The sequence below is a fragment of the Tachypleus tridentatus genome, chromosome 10 (assembly GCF_004210375.1).
Source record: "Tachypleus tridentatus isolate NWPU-2018 chromosome 10, ASM421037v1, whole genome shotgun sequence".
NCBI lineage: Eukaryota > Metazoa > Arthropoda > Merostomata > Xiphosura > Limulidae > Tachypleus > Tachypleus tridentatus.
Window position 1 is genome coordinate 82,956,451 of NC_134834.1, and position 19,740 is coordinate 82,976,190.

The following is a 19,740-nucleotide window of genomic DNA, read 5'->3' on the forward strand; positions in this document are numbered from 1 at the left end:
GCAAATGAGGAAATCCACCTTCGTGACAGATATTGCCTTCAGTTGACACAACACGTGCCATTCTTTCCTGCAAGGTTAGAGAAGAGTGCCTCAGTCGATCAGGTATGTCTTTACTTGTCAATGGAGCAACGAAGACTATATGTGCAAAGCACAAACTTTCTCTAAGGTGAAGGTAAAATTGCTTCGAAAACTCCAGGCATCAACGAGACTGAAATCTTGATGACTTTCCTGTTAAGGAAGAATGTTTAGTCCTAGGTGGATTTCGAGTTCGCCGAGGGAAAAGATAGTTAATGACGTGAGGTGAGACTGACTGATGGTTGACAAAAAAAGGCTGGGTCAGCAGTGTTCAGCCAAGATGCTTATGAAGTTTTCTATCAAAGTAGGATAGTTATTTGGTTGAAGAACCAATGACTGCAATGGAATATTCTCCTAAGAAACCACAGAGGTGAAACGTTGATTTAAATAAAAGTATTTGTTTATATTTATTTGAAACGTAAAGATCGTTATTCTAAATGTATTTTTTTTTCAAAATATGTAAATACCCCCCAGTTCGCACTTTAATTTGGAAAGACGATTGAAAGGGAAGTTGTCCTCCTCTTATTTTTCACCTATTCTTATGATTTTCTAAGTGAAGCCTACCAGTGCCACAGTGGTATGTTTTCGGACTCACATCGTTAGAAACAGGGTTTTGACACCCTGTTGTGCAAGCCACAGATAGCCTATTGTGTATCTTTGTGCTTAATTCCAAACAAACAAGCAAACTCCTGAGTGAAAATCACCAATTGATGGAATATCAATGTTTTGTCCACAATTAGTGCAAAAGTTCTCCTGCTCAATCTAAAACAGTTGTTTGGTTAAAATTAACTGACTAAAATGGAATGTGCTCTTCCATTACTTTCTGAGTGTTTAACTTTTCTGTAAGCACGCATTTGTGTGTGCGCACTTTTATTGATACTTATGGTTGACAAATTATCAATTCCAAATCGTGTTCTTACATACCTCTTAATTTTTAGGGCAATTAAGATTTGGTTCGATAGACTTATTCTTAAGAAAAATAAAACTAAGATGGATTATAACACCATTCTCATTGTCTGCAGTTTAAGGGATGACCCATAGCAATATTGCCCAATATCCTTTCTCCACCTTGTTTGTATTTATGCCTTTATTCACCACTTATTGTTCAGCCTTAAGCATATTTGCAATTTCCATTAGTTGTCTGCAGCTTATTGAAAATGTTGTATTTAATATTAGAAACAGGATATAACAACGATTTTGCGTTAAACATCTGAAATGTAGCTTTTTACATGTTTTATATTTACTTCAATTTGCATTGATTTATTTCAGAAACTTAAAGATAATAAGAGCGCATCAAGAAAAATAACGCAAAAAATTAAAGAATTAACAAAAAAAACACTTCTACTTGTTTCGACAGACCAAACTTATTTATTTATATAATCAAGGGATGGAGTATTGTGTGCTTTTCTTACAGCAAAGCCATATCGGGCTGTGTCTACTGACAGAAATCGACTCTCTGATTTTAGCACTGTGAATCCGAAGACTTACTGTTGTTCCACCAGTCTTCTGTACATTCGTCTTTTTGTACTTGTTAGTAATTTCAATGAGATGTCATTTTAATTTGATAAAACTTCATGATCGCACTAGTTTCTTTCGAGGTTCATAATGTTGCAATATACTTTTTTGATGTTGTAACATATATAAATAAAATAAGAGAAATTATATATTTTTTAGGCTTGAATGATTTCTTTAATATTCCAAGTGTGATGCCACCTTTTGTTTACTCATGTCATAAGCAGTTCCTGAATTGTTGGCAAGGGGGTTAATATTGAGAAAACAAAATTTTTGTCTAGTTTATGACCTTTGAAGTATAAAAATGAAGTGGCAGTACAAAGAAGAGCATCCTTTCGAAAAGCGAAGGGCTGAGGGAGAGAAAATAAGAAAGAAATACCCAGATCGAGTTCCAGTATGTTCAAACAATTATAGTTTATGTTACAAATTCAGTGACTAACTGACTAATACTATAAAGTGTAAGCTGTGTTATTGCCATTAACTTAGTGTTGCTTAGATAATGTAGCAGTCTCAAGTTTAAACTTACGAAAATGTTATGATTTAATTTTAGGCTTAGTAATATTCACAGCATTATAACTAGTACTTTTAGTAATACTCACTATCAGTACGTACAAGCCCTGTGAATATTACTAAGCCTAAACGTTAAACCATAAATAACATTTGAATATGGCTAGACTTAAGTGCTACAGAATATGTAAGTATAACATGAAATATAATGTTAAATCTAATGTAGTAATATTCACCAAATTATTTTATTGTATATTATTATTATTACTAGCACTACAGCTAGACCAATAATACATTTGTATGCTATAGGCTATAACTTATAAGCATCAATATCGAGCCATAGCTTGTAAGTTGTATTGGCCAGTGTAGTACTAGTTTAAAGTTCATTTTATCTTTCGTGTACATTTATGTTGTTATTGTCAGTACCTTCTGACCAAAACTGAATTTGGAAAATAATTTTTTCAGTGCTGGCAATAATCTCTGATTGTTAGAGGTATTTAAAAGTCTAAACTCATCACTTTCACATCTGTTTTTATGGATGATAAGCCATATTGTATTTATTAAAGTTTTGTGAAAAATCAATCTGAAAAATTTGAACCATAAAATGAGAAATGCACTAGAATGGCAGAACAGAACAACAGTGTGCTTTCAATTATGAATCTCCATCTGCAAGGTAATACATATCACATTTTTTTTTATGTGATATTATTAGAAAGAAATTAAGCTCAAGACTTATTTGGTGGAATTAAAAAACTCTGCATCAATTTTGATGTAATATATAATAATGATGTTTCAGATGTTCCTATTGCTATCTTCAACACAAACACTTCTGAAATAATTAACAACATATTTAGTCTTAAGTTCTTAATCATTAATAATAATAAAAAAGATGTAAAAATATAAACCCAAACAGCAAAACATAGATGTATGAAATATGCAGACATTTGACACTGAAGACTCCCCAAACTTGTACCTAATTAAGTTACATGTTATACAGTGATTGTTCTTTGTCAAAATACTTGAATTTTTTGCCCTGTTGTAAAATATTTTTTATGTCAGTCATCTGATTTTCAGGGTTAATAAGGTTCTTAAATACAGTATTATTTTCTCTTCTATATTCTTATTAGTTTTACTTTATAATCTAAAATGTTTAAAAGTACTGGTTAGTGATTAGCATGCCTATTGATGATTGATATAAATAATATTGTCTATGGTTTTGGTTACCCACCACAAAATTTTTAACTCCAACCAAAACACTGTTTGGGAGAAAGATGCAAGGTTTTATCACTTGACATTCCTAAGTTGGAAAAAAGTTGAGGTATAGTTAGGTGACTGTAAGTGATGAGAAATTTAAGAGTTTTGTTCATTAGTATGTGATCATTTAGAATTTCATTTAATGTTTTGAAGACCTTTTTCATTAATTTTCTGTTTGAAAATTGTTTTTTTGATATTTTAGGCATTAACAAAGTACGCCATAGAAAAACATTAAATCCAGCATGGTTGAATAGCAGCACTTTGGTTACTTGGCTGCTAAAACATATTCTGAATATTTACCATGCATGATGCAAAGTATTCGTGTAGAATGGGAGAAATTTTAACTTTTTTCACTTGTGTTTCACTTTTTGTTTTATTGCTAGAATGTTTTTTGTTGTCATTACTGCATTTTTTATAAAGTATAATAAAACAGTGATCCATGTTATGTTAGAAGCAGTAAATTATATCCTTGAATATGGCAGTTTAGTCCTGAAAAGTCATGGAATTTTACTTTTAGCTTGTTAATATCAACCATTTATACTAAAAATTAATATAGAAAATAATGAAGTTTAATGCACTGGTCTAACAAAAAGTATGCAATGTCATAAAAACAAATTTTGTGCACCATGTGAAAACTTTTGCTCGGCATCTAGCACTACTGCTTCATCCTCCTTCTTAGCCATCAATACTCGGGCAGAGCAATCACCTTTTTCCTTTCGAGCTGATTGTCTCTATGACTGTAATAACTCCTTTACACTGGTGGAACTCAAACTGGTCCTTCATCAGTCAAAACTGATGATGTACACTACGAGATGCTGCACCACCTATCTCTTGTTATTCTTTTGATTGTTTTTAACTGTATATGGCAGGAGACCATTTTACCTTTCTCTAAGCCTGAGAAAGATCCCAAGATTCCTTCAAACTACTGTCCAATTGCTTTGATGAGCTGTCTCTGTAAGACCTTAGAGACAATGGTTAATGCTCATCTTGTTTGGTTCCTTGAATCAAACAACCTCCTCTTACCCACCCAGTGTGTGTTCCAATGACAATGCTCCACCATGGACCACCTAATTCGACTTGAAATGTCAATCGGAGAAGCCTTTCTCAAACGACACATTATATTAATATTCTTTGACCTTGAGAAGGCTTATGATACTACATGGAGGTATAGCATTTTGCGAGACCTCTATTTATATGGGTTACATGGTCATTTGCTCATTTTTATTAACACTTTTTTAATGGACAGGTGATTCCAAGTTCATGTGGGTTTGACATTTTCCTGTTTTTTTCTATAAGAACTTGGTGTCCCTTGGAGCTGTGTTTTGAGTGTCACACTTTCCATATAAAGATTAATGCCATCACTGAACAACTCCCTCTTAATGTTGCAAACGGGCTCTATGTTGACAACTTTCACATCACATGCCAGTCATCGTACATGAATTATATTGAGAGGCAGCTACAGACCGCCCTGAATCATTTACTGAAATGGACCACAGCAAATGGTTTTATATTCTCTCTGCCTAAAACTGCTTGCATGCACTTTTGCTGCCAACAGGGTATTCACCCTGATCTTGAACTTTGTATCAATGAAGTTGTGGCCTCTGAGACAAAGTTCTTGAGTCTTATCTTTGACCATAAGCTGACCTTTATACTACACATCAAGTAGCTACGAGTCAAATATATAAGAACACTGAATATCCTCAGTGCCCTCTCTTCCACCACTCGGGGAGCAGATTGATGTCCTATGCTAACTATATATCTTGCTCTCATTTGATCAAAACTAGACTGTGGGTCACTGGTCTGTGGCTCTGCCAGGACCTCAGCCTTTTAGATGCTGGACCCCTTTACAACTTGTATTACCATAGTTTCTCTTACTGTTGTAAATTAAATATAACAATTGAATTTAATGCTATTTATGCTATTAATTCAAAAATTAAACTTTGTTTTGTTTTACCTTGATTCCCTTTTGCGAATTTTAATAATTTTACTTTACTTTTAACTTATCACATGTTTGGCACATCAGTCCTTGCTTTAAGTTGTTTCCACATTGTCTCCAACCTTACCCTCCACCATTGCACCTCTTTTTTGTCCTTAGTTCCCTGTTCTTTTTATTTCCCAGTTCACCTTCTATCCAGTGTAAGTCATGCTGAGCTCATTTATGATGTTTCTGCTATGTCAGATTCCATAAGCGCCCGACTGTCCTCACTGGTTTTTCAACATTTGCCCATGGGCTTTGTTTCCACTTCCCTTACCCTTTTCATTTCAGCCCTCATTTTGTTTCCTTTCTCCTTCTGCTCTCATCTAGGTTCAACATCTTATCCCTTTGTGTCACAAGTATAGATACCTCCTTAGTTGTTTCTTCTGTAGCAACTAGGATGCCTTGCATATTATTTTACTTCAGTGGTTCTTCTGTCCCCACTTTCATTCCAGTACTTGTTTGGTGTTTTATTACTTCCACCCAGTCTAAACCTGTAACTCTTTATTTATGCTTTCCTATCTTTTCAGGAATCTTCCTTGTATCTCTCTTTTTTTCTTTTTACATCTGTCCTGTGGACCCAGAATGAGTCCTCTCTCCATACCCATATGCTTGAACTTCAAGTATACTGTTGGACATGATACTATTATTACCACTTCTAATGGATCATTTCAGTATGTTCCATTCCAACAACTCCTTAATTTTTATACAAATTAATCACCTTAGATTTTTTCAATTCCAAATACCATGCTTGCAAACTGTGAACCTTCTTTCTTAAGCCAATTCTCCATGGGTTTGTTTTCTTACCAGCCACATAATGGGTACTGTGACCAGGTTATGGACTCCTCTCTTTCCTGGACCATGTTCTGCCCACAGTAAATATCTCATCTGACTGTTTTCATTGAGAGTTCTGTTTCTTGAGGAATCTACTTATTATATTGACAACTCTGACTTTCATAATTCCTTCCTTTGGATCATCTGTTCTTCATCCCTTAACCCTTGCTGTTATTGTCTTCTTCTAGGCCTGGTCTTTTATTTGTCCTAATACTCACTACCCTTTCTGGCTTTTACCTTGGGTCCTGGCCTTGACTATAGATACTCTTTGTCATACCCTCTGGTTGGCTTAACCTTAGTTCTTTACCATCTGTTAACCCAACTTCCTGTTTCCCTGCCAATTAAACATCTTGGTTTTATAATTCTGTTAAAGTAGAGAAATACTTGTAATTTCCATTCTCAACTCAATATACCCACAAGTTAATTTTTTTTATAGCTGCTTCTATCTTTTTCGGGACTTCAAAAATATTTGTTAGCACCTTGTAAATTTAATGCATTTAAGAAGCCAAAATGTCACATGAATAGGCCATCTTAATTACCCAATTCAACATATTTTTTCTGTTAAATACCATTCTGAATTATAAAATTATTGATTAAATTAAAAAATTTTGTCAGCTGTTGTTCTTGTTAGAAGTGGTTTACAAAACAATAAATCTTCATGAATTGTGTCCTTAGAATCATGTCTTACAAAGCACAATAAACTGACATTATTTGCTATGTCTGTGCATTTATCCACTTGTAATGAAAAAACTGACTACAGTCAAATCTACATATGTTTTTTTTATATATTTCACCATGTTTACTGTTCTATGCTTCACTGTATTATTAGATAGGGACAGTAAATTCAACTGATTTTCTTGTTTTTTATAAACACGAGGTGTAATTATTTTCACTGCAGGAAGTATTAACGTTTCACCAAAAGCATGCGGATAACCTGTCTAGGCTCTTAGTTTTGAAACTTTATATGAGGCCATGATAAGTCTTTATTGGAAGATCTCATGGAAAAGGTGTATGAAATTGTTTGGGAAAAAACTATTTCATTTTTCTTATTTATGAAAGAATCTGTTGACTCACTCAAATATTCTGGATGTCGGGTATCCAAGTGGCATTTCAGTTTCAATAGTTTCATGCTCTTGTTTGATAATGTTGAAAAACTAACACATACTGGCAAGTCATTATTGCTACTGTACTTATAAAGCTATATTTCAAATATTCATCTCAATACTGTTATCCAGTAGGTCTTTGTTGTTGTTTTTTTCTTTGCTACCAAGCTGCATATCACATAAATGATTTTAATTAAGCATATTTTCATTAACTCCAGTGTCACTAGAATTAAGCTGCTTTTCTGCATTGCTTGAGGTTTTCTTGTGTGATGAATATTTATTCTGCCATTTTTCCATATTGGAGAGGGATTTTCTTAAAAATGAACAACTTGAAAAATTTTTAGTTAGTACAAACTAAGTTGCAAACAATTTTCTCTCTCTCTCCTCACTTTTTCTTCCTGTTTTATTAGCTTAGTTGAAATACTGAGACCTTCAAGTTAGATTAAATGAAAATTTAAATTATAACGTATTTCAAAATATTGATTTTTTTATTAGAATATATTTATATTAACTAGTTTAGTTACATTTTTCTTTAATATACAACAAGGGCTTGGATAAAGTTTAAAACTGTCAGTTGTGAGCAAAAAGGTTAAAATTAATTTAATATTTTTTTAGTTTTCGACAAAACGGCATTTTCTTTTCATGGACTGGGACCTGGTTGCAGACCACACTTTGGGAAACACTGGTTTACACCATTTGCTTCCAATAATTTGCCTGTTTATGAGGTAAAAATGGTTTGGACTCTCTTCCTACCATGGAATGGAAGACATACTTTATGCCACCTGGTTTTGGACTGGAGTTGACCCACCAAATATCTGCAACCATCTCTTGTTCAGTTCAATTGAGGTGAACACTTCCTAATAAATCATGTCCATCTGTTGTGCTTAATGTCTGTTCTGTTAGATCAATGTGCATACTAACATTATACAAACTATGACATGTATTTTGTGCACTCCTCATGCAGCTGATGGCAGTCCAAAAAGTCTAATGGTATTGTTGAGATGAACGATCTATACAGTCTGAATGAGCCCTAACCATGCTACATATATTAGCTCTAAAACCTCTTATGCAAAAGTACTTGTTCTTATTCCTCTAATACATAGGACACATGAGGCTTGTTTGCCTCTTCTTCCCTTTCCATATGGATAATATGTGTACCCTGGAAAAGATGAGATGTGATCTGTCACAAGTTGTACCTCTATGGAGTCCTTGCCTTCAGGTGTCATATTCCTTGGGTTTTGTTTGAGGGTGTTATCTGAAAGGAAAACATTTAGGTAACATTTACAATTGTTTGTCCACCATATTAATGTGAGATTCTAGCCATCTTTGTGCAGATGTGTGTGTTGCCTCAGAAGTTAACATTTTCCTTATTTGAAAATGTATTTTTTATAGTTACTCACCCCTTCACACACTTCCTCCCCTCTTCTAACTCAACTTTGTATTCCTTGACTTGTCATAGAAGGAAGATCATGAGTGTAAAAATATAGATGGAGATTGTGGAAGGTTTTTACTGCATAACAACATTATGCAGCCGTGCAAGTCATGAGAAATCTTATGAGCTTAGGTGGGAGTTGACTAAAGGATAATGGCACACAAATTTCTGAGACAGAGGCATGGGGAAGATAGCTTTCTGTGTGGAGAGGTATGTATTTAAAATACATTTTCAGATGAAGAAAATGTTAACTTTCACTAGTCCTTTATCTAACAATTCACTTTAAAAATAAGATTTCTTTGACAATAATTATTCTTGGAAATAATATACATTTTCATGAAGTCTGTACTTTATATACATATATTTCTGAATTGAAATTGTCCATTGAAATCAATATCACTAATTAAATTTTCTTTTTATGCCTTTAAAATGTTTAGAATGTAAAATCAAGGCAACCATTTATCCCCATACATTTTAAATCTAACTACACATGTTAAAACTTAAGCATCAAATGTTGTAAACCATGGACAGCATGAAAGCTTTCATTCTAAGTAAAACATGATAACCTATTTAGAAAGATAAATGCTATCTATTAATGTCTGTGTACATGTATACATATGCATGTGCTATAAAAAATCTGAAATGTGCTTTTGAAGCCATGTATATGAAAGATTCAGTGGCACATATCTTATTTTCTACTATAAATATTGTATCACTGTGTTTCTAAACTTACAGTGCATGTTAAACTATGTATAATTGATCAAAACAATTATGAATAGTTTTAAAGAATAAATAAAAAATAAAGAGAAAGAAAATAATTAGAAGTCACCATTTTATAAATTACCTGTTAAGTCAAAAAGCCAAACAACATTCAAACCTATCATGATGGCATATTTAATGCATGTGAAATTGTATATATTGCAGCATTATCTGTGAAATGAGTAGAATTGGTTATAAGTGCAGTAATTTGATATAAAACCAATAAGTGACTCTAAAACCTTGAAGACAAGCTGTAATATTAGTTATCTATAATAAAGTTTTTATTTTACCTGAAATTGCTGTTCAGTAAGTAAAAACTGTATTACTACAATGTCCTCAGCTAGTCATGTGTCAAAAGTTATGAAAGTTCCACATATACCAAACCAAAACAACCTTCTCAGCATTTCAAGAACATAATAATTGAAAAAAATCTTAAACTGAAAAAAGTTTTGTTGTTTTTTAAATAATATATTAATGACATTTTTGTTATGATATGAAGTTGTAGAAAAATTAGTTTGATTTGAAAATAGCTCAAACCACTGATATTTTAAACTTTATACACAATGTCATGAACAACATATGATGAAAAATGTGCAAGTCATATGCAAACTACCTCTTCAAAGAAGTTTTATTATATTTAATCTTAAAATCCTGACCTTCCTTTTCATACATATATTAATTTGAATATGTAAAATAAACTGTCTTCTCTTTGGTATAATTTCTCATTTTGAAAAGCAGTGTTTTTCATCTTGTAATAAATTTTGTTTTTCATTAGGTCATTGTAGAAAAAGCTCCTAAAGCCCGCATTGGTGATTTGGATAAAAAAAAATATCTTGTGCCGTCAGACCTTACAGTTGGACAGTTTTATTTCCTTATTCGAAAACGAATTCACTTACGTCCAGAAGATGCATTGTTTTTCTTTGTCAATAATGTAATTCCTCCTACCAGTGCAACCATGGGCTCTTTATATCAGGTATACACACCATAGAAATAGAAGAATTTATGTTTTTTAGTTATGTTTCTGCATATTATTTTATAAAATAATTCTTATAAGACTTCATATTTCAGATATTTTTAGCATGTTAACCCCTTCAATTTCTTTTTATATACTTTTACACTTTTTTCGGTGCTTATCTGACACAAATGCTTTTAATTTCTGTTATTTCATTATAGGAACACCATGAAGAAGACTTCTTCTTATATATAGCCTATAGTGATGAGAGTGTCTATGGAGTTTAGTAAGGAAGAAGTACCTCAAATTTATATTTCCAGCTGTGTCTGTCAAAATTCTGTAATATTATTTAATAAAATAAACCAGACATTCACAAACAAAAGTGCTATTATCATATACCATACATTCAGCTATAGGATCTTACATTATAAAATTTGCCTAGGTTACTTGTTATAAATAATTCCTGTGTAAGTTTTTAAACATTTAGTTCATGCTCTTCTGCTTGCATGGCTCAAAAATTTTCTTCTTCAGTCAGTGTGTATAAACTCCATGCATATTGTTAATATATGTTTTATTACTTTGTAGATTTAGTCACATTGGATGTTTTAGCATACTTTGGGAAAGATGCACAACTATTTATTTTTCGATTGATTTTGGCATAGTTTGTACATATTGTAGTTGAGATCATTTTTATGGTAATTGCAAGTGCTATAATGTAGCTCTTATATACAAGGTGAAAAACAACAACATATACTAATATGTCATTTTCTTTTTTTCAGTTATAAATAAATTTGTTTGACATTCTATGTTTAATTATGGTCTTTAAACAAAAATATTTGTTGTTAGAGATTGCTGCATATTTTTCTGTATAAGTTTATTAGGTTTATTGTTTAAGGTTGTACACATTTGTGTGTTCCAACAGTTTGGTGATAATGTTTTTTTAACAATAAACACTAGGATTTTAAGGTATATTATTTTAAAATACTTTTTCTTTACTGTAGATGCTTTTGCAAACAGTATTAGTTTAAGTTTTTCCATGATTAAACATAGTTTTCAGTTAAAAATACTTATAAAATTACATTCAAGAGAAAACTGCTGAATATTTTACTATTGTTGTAGATTTTATCAGTCATTGTATTACAGTATTATATGTTATAACAATTTGGGTATCATAAATACTTAAACAATACCAGGTGAAAGTTTATTTAAGCAAATTTAAATAACATTTAAAATGAAAACCTATTTGCAACCTTTAAATTATGTTTTAGGTTTGCAGTCATTTAAAATAGTTTTGCTTTTAAATTTGAATGTTCATGAAATTGAATTGTATATCTAAGTATTGATGGAAAAATTAAATACGTAGCTCAAAATTTGGCTTCTCATTTGTAAAATTATTAGGTACTCAGGTGATGACACACTCATTCTAATGTGACACAGATTTAAAAACTGTTATGTATTGTTTTATTTGTTGTTGTTCTTTGAAGAAAGTAACAAGTCAAAAAATAAATAAAAATTGAAATTTTGGTTATAAACATTTAGCAGTAGATGGAGTGTCACTGAACACAGACCAAAATCTTCTCAATATATTCTGAACTATTGACTAGTAAACACAAGTATTAGAATGAAAAATTTGATTATCTTAAAAAAGAGTGGTTTACATGTTTAAAACACAATGTTCCGTAACTTCTCAGGCTTTTAATGTGAATATTTATTTTTGCACGATTTTTGCTTTATGATTTGAATTGTTCTGTCAGATCCTGTTGACTACATCTGTAGGAAGCTTAGGTAATTGAGGCAAAAACTTGTGCATTTAAAATATTAAAAGAATATATGATAGTTCAGATAAATTATTTAATGCAGTAATGTTCTTTAAGTAAAGATGTATCATTAAAACAAATTTAAACTCTGGTTTAAGATTTCAAAATTTGTTTCACAATGAATAAGAATGCATGTGTGTAATATATTTTATTGATGTATTGCTTTTTGGAAAACATGAATGCACAACATTTTGTGCTACCAAATAAGAGTCACTTCTTATCCAGTTTACAACCCTTAAATGCCATACTTGCCTCAGCTTCTACTTAGTCAGCTCAGAAATGTGGTTTATGGTATTACTTTTAAGTTTGGAAGTCCTTTTTACTTTATCTTATGGATAGGAAAGTTGCATGGAATGAGATTAGTTTCATTGTTGGGGGTGAACCAGAACTTCCCCTCACTAATTACAAAGTACTTCAAGAGTAAGAAGTGGTACAGTTACCAGTTTTCTAAAGATTTACAAAATTACTCTGTAGTTACTAAGCAAAATGAAATTGTGTTTAAATAGCTGAATTTAGGCACATGACATGCAAAAAACTTGTAGGGCCTTCCTTAATTACAAGTATCCTATTATGACAAAGTACTTATGTGAATTCATTTATACAACATTACTTTCTATAGAAGTTGTAACACTTACCATAAGATATATAGCTATAATGATAGAGAGCCAATTAATGAAATATTTACTACTGCAAGTAACCATGTAAAATGCTGAACTACATATTTAATATTTGATTTCTGAATCCACATACATAAAATGCTAAACAGTAATTCACTTCAGAGACGATGAAAAAGCTGACCTACTTAGTTCATTTACCTTTGAGAAAAAAAATGGCATGGCCAGGTGGTTAGGGTTCTGGGCTTATAATCTGAGGGTTGCAGGCTCAAATGCCTGTTACACCAAACATACTTGACCTTTCAGCTGTGGCCTGTTTAGTCCAGTGGAATACAAGTAGGAAATGAGAAAAATCACCCAACAGAAAGTGAACAACTACACAATTGAGTTGAAAACAAGGTTTGACATGAACTTTTTTAACAGTTAACAGAACAACCTAATCAGTTTATGAGGACAAGGTATGGTATAAGCTACTTAAATTCAGTAATTGGACATGCATACTCTGTTGAGTTAATAATTTTCCTTAACTTGAAATAAACCATTAGACAGGTGAGCAGGCCAACCTGCTCCTGTATGTTGACTAGTAAGAGGGAACTTAAAATATTCATTAGAGTATGAGTAAACTGGCCTACTAATGTGAGATAACTACAAGAGAAGTCAGAACAGACTACTCAACATTCACTTGCCAGGTGAATATTTTAGGTTCATTCAAAAAAATGTTGAATAAACTGCAAACACAGCAAGCTGGTGTGTTAAGATAGTTGACTACCAGTAAAATTATGATTAATCATTTGACATAATAGTGAGCAGATTAGTCGAATTCATTTGACTACGTGGTAAATTGAGTTCGGACACTGAGCAAGATGTCATTTACATTAATGTAAGGATGTGGAGTTGAACTTCTCAAAAGCAGCCTACATGGCCAGGTGGCTAGGACACTCTTAATCTGAGAGTTGCAAGTTTGAATCCCTGTACCTCTAAACATGCTTACTCTTTTAGCTGTAGGGGCATTATAATGTGATGGTCAATACCACTACTCATTGTTAAAAAAGTTGGTGGTGGGTGGTGATGGCTAGCTGCCTTTCCTCTGGTCTTTCACTACTAAATTAGGAACAGATAGCTCTCATGTAGCTTTGTTCAAAACACAAAGCAAAACAAACTTCTCAAAAGAGAAAGAGCAAGCCAACCTACTTCTGAATTTGTTCACTACCAGTAGAGTTGAGATAACCAATAAAAAGGCAGTTAGCAGACCAACCTCTTTTAGATGAGCTAACAACAAAAATGTTGGGACAAACCAATCAAAAGACTATGAGTGAGCCAACTAATTCAGTTGATTTGACAAGAAAATTAGAGATGACTTACTGAGTTGAAATAATTACAAGAAAAGTTGAATAAAACACTCAAGTGAAAAGTCGTTCTGATGAGTTGAGTTGATAAAAGGATTATTCAAGTTAACCTATTGACAGGCAGTAAATAGGATGGACTATTTGTTTTAGTTGTCTTTAGTAATAGTTGAGAAAAATATTAGACATCTGTGTTTACCAATAAACTATAATGCTTGAATTTCAAAGTGAATTCAACCATGATACTAATTTATATTTGTGGTAGGACTTCTAAGTGAGACCATGCAATACCACATTGGCTTTTAAAGACATTGTCTTGCAACTGGCCTTTGTTGATTGCAATAAGATATGAGTTAGTAGCCTCAGCTGTGTTACTAGAGAAGAGAAAACTTTCAGTGGCTCTTTCAGACTTGCAGCTCCCAGTAATGTCAGTGTCATTTTATGAGAACTTGTAGTAGATTAGTACCAGCTGGCAGACACCATATGGTATACTCAATTCAGCCTCAGTAGCTGTTAGCAAAGTAACAGGGTGATCTTTTCCTTTCACTTTAGCTGTTCCAATAATATTTGGATACATGAAAAGAAGAGGGAAGGAGAGATGCCTGCTGAAGTAGTTGACAAATTGGTTTATTGTGGCATAAGGGTTATTTAGATATGTCTTTGAGCAGGAGCCCACTAAAATAGAAAAATGGTAGGCAACAAGTATGGAAAGAAGGTAATTGATGAATGCTGTCACATCCTTCAATAGAAACCAGTAAGCAGTAGATCAGAGTTTGTTATTGATCTGTGAGAGACCAGCCATTAGTTTGTTTCTACACTTTTGGTGGTAACCTTTTACTTTTTTTAGTGCCAAGCATGACTTTTATGAGTTTATGAATGTATGTAAGTGCAAGTTACTGTTTGTAAAGTATTAAAATCTGCAAAGGAACAACATTGTGCAACATAGTTTAAGTTCATCTTAAAGTGAAGTCAACAAGAAACAACTTTGTAACATGGAAAGTGACTTTTACAATTGTGTATTGGTATATAAAATTTTAGTTTTGTATTCTACAGTATTGTTCATCTGTGGATGTAATATTTTAAATATATATAGAAGTTCCTTATATTTTAACCTTCTAATATTACAGTTTGTAGTTGGCACAGGAGCATCTAAAACTGTACTTGATCTCTCAGTGTTTCAGTTAGTGCTAGGTAAACCACCAATCTGACAAGTAAACAAAGATTCATAGTCTTGTAGTTATTAGAAAAATGTTCCACATCGCTAAGTATGCAAATATTATTATGGACCATGGCTTGCTTGAGCTCCAGCATTTTAGGTTTAGATATGCACAGAAGTTATACCCCCTAATATACCATGTGAACTGGAGTCGTATGTTAAAACTAAAATGCTGTTTGAAATGTGTAAAAACAGTAAACTGAATGAGTACATGTAGATGCTGTAATTGCTGTTCTCTAATGCACAAGCAGTTGTATTGCCAGTTTATAATGTAATAATAGAAGCAAAACCTGTGGCCCATTGCTTTCCCTTGAAATAAAACTATATTTCCTAGGTTTTTATCCCTTTTAAAGCAAGATATATTCTGTTTACAGTTTGTAATTATAGTAACTACAAAATAATGTTACTGGCCAGGATTGTTATTATGATGAATTGACCTGTATTTACAGAATAATTACCTGAAACTGTCTTTAACTGGTGTTACTTCAGCCACACTGTATCAGTGAGCAAATACATGGTTACCAGTACATCATGGTCACTTTTGCAGATTTTCCAAGCTTAGACCAGCCAAGGAAATTCAGAAAGTTACTGACTGGACTTATCAATGTATTTACAAAATTGTACAAATACTGGAGACAAGTATAAAACAACTGCCATCAGGTTTCATTTGAACAACATGGTTATACCCATCACTGTGATAGAGAGAATCTGGAGGATAGAATCATTCAGCCTTTAGAGAATGTCTGGTGATCATTAGTGTTAAGTAAGAAAACATGGTGAGGTTTGTGTGAACTGTGGGTTGGTAAGTGTACTGATATTCATCAGTATATTTTTGTTCCCATACATTGGCAAAAGTCTACTTATACTGGAAGATTTACTTTGGCTTAAGTTCAAAATATTTTGCTTTTGGTTACTGGCAGTTTGAGCTAGACAATAAATGCAAAGTTAAAACTACTTTCAGCACTTGAGAAGGCTTATGTAGGTTTTGAATCATGATTTTTGGGCAGATGTATTGTTCTAGCTATTTTTGAGTAACAGATGCAAGTTGTGCTGTGTGGTTTGTAAGCACTATAATATATATATATATATATATTATAGTTTTGTATTATGTTGCACATTTTATACTGCACGTTGAAAATTGTAAACAGAGAAATGTCTTGCAAATGCATACAGAAATTATTGGATATTTAACACCAAGTATCTGAAGGTTCTGCTAAAATAAAAGCAGTGGTAGGCTGGCTCAAACTTACAACAGTCTAATGTTTTCTAAGTTTTGTGTCTTATTATAAACACTGAGGCTAATAGTGCGACAGTTTTCATTGTCTGAGTCATTTCAATAATTGAAATGTGCCTTAGTTGAAGATCAATATTACTTTATCCAAGAAGAGCTGTTTTGTTCAATGCAGGTACAGATGACAATGGAGCTGAACATTACTAACAGAAAGGCAGGGTGGTATATAAAGCATATTCATGTCAGATAATAATGTTTTACTCCACAAGAGAGAGCAAATTCCTTGCAATTATAGTATTTTTTAATTATTTTTACATTATTTGTATATTATATAATTTTATCACAGAAATAACTCATTAATATTAAATAATTGGAAGGTATATTCATTCATTTGATAACAGTGTTGCAGAATTACAACTTAAATATACAGCACCAGAATTGCTAACAGGTGGCAACTTGTCCATTTGTAGTGTCCTGACACATACCACTGCCACAAAACGTAAAAGTATCTGGTGATTAAATGATATTAGAAATGAAGATCCTTCTGATGGAGGATACCAAATGTGATGACACAGAAGCTTCCAAAGGAGATGCTAGAAGATCCAGAGATAGCTTGGGTGGTACTTGTTATACAACATGGTAAAATTCACAGTCACGAGTCAGTGAATCTTACATGGAAGCATGGAACTTCTGCCAATTGATTGAAAAATGAGAACTATAGGACGTAATGCTATATCACTGCTTTGATTTATGCAAGAAGTGCCAGACCTATGATATAAAAGACTATTTAGTGTAGTTCTAACTGATTATTTTGTAAGTGAACATTGTATTCAGTTTTTATTTTAATAAGAGCCAAAGGCAGACAATTGTTGGAAGTTAATTTGTAATTTATTGCTGTTGAGACTATTGGATGTTACGTGCATTACGTTGACGTCGAAAATACAGAGATTTGTAGAAGGCGAGCAGACGATTAAGTGTTTGTTTGTTTTGAATTTCACGCAAAGCTACACGAGGGCTATTTGCGCTAGCCGTCCCTAATTTAGCAGTGTAAGACTAAAGGAAGGCAGCTAGTCATCACCACCCACCGCCAACTCATGGGCTACTCTTTTACCAACGAATGGTGGGATTGACCGCCAAATTATAACGCTCCCACGGCTGAAAGGGCGAGCATGTTTGGTGCGACAGGGATTCGAACCCACGACCTTCGAATTACGAGTCAACGCCTTAACCCACCTGGCCATGCCAGGTTATGATTACGTGATAATGATGCAAACAGTGTGAGACGAGTGAAAACAACAGATAGGAAATAACAAAATAGAGTAAAGTTATGAGCAAAGAGAACTTCGCTGTCAAGTTAATTAACATAAAAAGTGTTAGGCGTAACAATTATTACACGATGTAACAAAATTTTTACTTTTTCTTGTTCCTGGGCTTATTTCCCAATTGCTTATGCCTAAAGTAAATGGATTTGTTTGTTTCTTTGTTTTGGAATTTCGCACAAAGCTACTCGAGGGCTATCTGTGCTAGCCGTCCCTAATTTAGCAGTGTAAGACTAGAGGGAAGGCAGATAGTCATCACCATCCACCGCCAACTCTTGGGCTAATCTTTTACCAACGAATAGTGGGATTGACCGTCACATTACAACGCCCCCACGGCTAGGAGGGCGAGCATGTTTGGCGCGACGCGGATACGAACCCGCGGCCCTCAGATTACGAGTCGCACGTGTAACGTGCTTGGCCATGCCGGGCCTAAGTAAATGGAAAAGACCTATTTTTCTCTTCAAACTTTGCTTTTGTGACCTGGGAGCGTATAACGAAAACATGGTGGGAGACTATATTTGGGGGCTGATACGTAAAAGTGATTTACATTACAGTCGTAAATCTCAAAAAAAACCACTCACTTCTAAACATATTTGTATCACTTTAGTATAAATATATGTAAATCTTAATTCATATATTGTTTTAGTCAGACCTTATGTAAATGAAAATGTGCAAATTTGCTCGCTTTTACATAGAAAATTGGTTAATTTCTAAATTTCATTATCCAGGTCACAAAAGCAAAGTTTGAAGGGAATAATGGCCATTTTCTGTACTTTTACAACATAATTAAGAAATAACATATACTATCCAGGAACAAAATTTTATTACATAGTGTTATTCTTCTTATCTCCTTTCCTACTGCTAATCTTACTCTAACATAAACGGTAAAAGGTTTTTAATTGTAATAATAAATGCGAGATAATGTATACGGGTTATTATAATTTGAATTATAAGTGTAATTTGGAAGGGGATAACCTTAACAGTGCCATGAAAGAAAGGTACCTTAGTGTAATAGCTAATAAGTCTCTTAAGTGATCCAAGCATTGTGCTGTTCTTAGTGGTAGTGAGGCATTGCTGGATATTGTAAATGCCTGTAATAGTTGTGTGCAATAAGAAGTGTGAGACAGGGAAGTACAGGCACAAAAGTATGAAATAAAAGGTATAACGAAGATGACTTAAGAGGAGAAACATGTTGAGAAACTCTGCTTGTAGGATTATATTGTAACGAGTTGATGCTATCAAGGCCAGTAAAGGGTTATGAAAGCTATGGACGCTGCATTAGCGAAACGGAACTGAGAGTTTGAAAACGCCGCAGTGTAGGCTGAAGTTGCGGATGACTGATGGTTATCAAGCTTAAAACTGCCTAAAAAGGAAGTGCGTCGGCCCTTTGGCGAAATATTGGTGGCGAGAATGTGGGTATAGACACAAGAGAGAATACTAAAGAAAAATTGAATAAAACCTCATTTAACGGGCGAAAATTCAGTTCTCCTGCAGCCAGAGTATGTGATGTGCATCTGGACCTTACGTCAGTTCTCTTTGTCAATCTGACTGCTAAAGTGATGAGCAGTCCAAATGTTTCTTACCTGAACTCTCTATATGTAAATTATTGTCATTATTTCTAAACATTGATTAGAAAGTACTGTTGAGTTACTGCATGTAACTAACTAGCAGAGTATCTGTGTTGAATGAACTAAAAAAAGTTTTAACATATTAAAGAAATTATGAATGTTGAATGTAAACTTTAACATATGGGAAACTTATTCAAATTGTTTATTTTTGAAATCTTGGTGTCAGAGT

General features: G+C 33.2%; 1 protein-coding gene across 1 annotated transcript; it reads left to right on the forward strand.

The window, feature by feature from the left end:
• The first annotated feature begins 1,788 nt into the window (after nt 1–1,788).
• Atg8a (GABA type A receptor-associated protein autophagy-related 8a) lies at nt 1,789–11,773 on the forward strand. The gene is made up of 3 exons (XM_076462467.1): nt 1,789–1,981; nt 10,227–10,424; nt 10,625–11,773. The coding sequence occupies exons 1-3, from the start codon at nt 1,892–1,894 to the stop codon at nt 10,688–10,690; spliced, it is 354 nt and encodes a 117-aa protein (XP_076318582.1). The 5' UTR covers nt 1,789–1,891; the 3' UTR covers nt 10,691–11,773.
• The last annotated feature ends 7,967 nt before the right edge of the window (nt 11,774–19,740 follow it).

Bases quoted from the DNA above. Each gene is read 5' to 3' on its own strand.
- Atg8a (XM_076462467.1), top strand. From the start codon at position 1,892: ATGAAGTGGCAGTACAAAGAAGAGCATCCTTTCGAAAAGCGAAGGGCT. The intron at 1,982-10,226 runs GTATGTTCAAAC...GTTTTTCATTAG, and splicing joins AATACCCAGATCGAGTTCCA to GTCATTGTAGAAAAAGCTCC. The intron at 10,425-10,624 runs GTATACACACCA...ATTTCATTATAG, and splicing joins CCATGGGCTCTTTATATCAG to GAACACCATGAAGAAGACTT.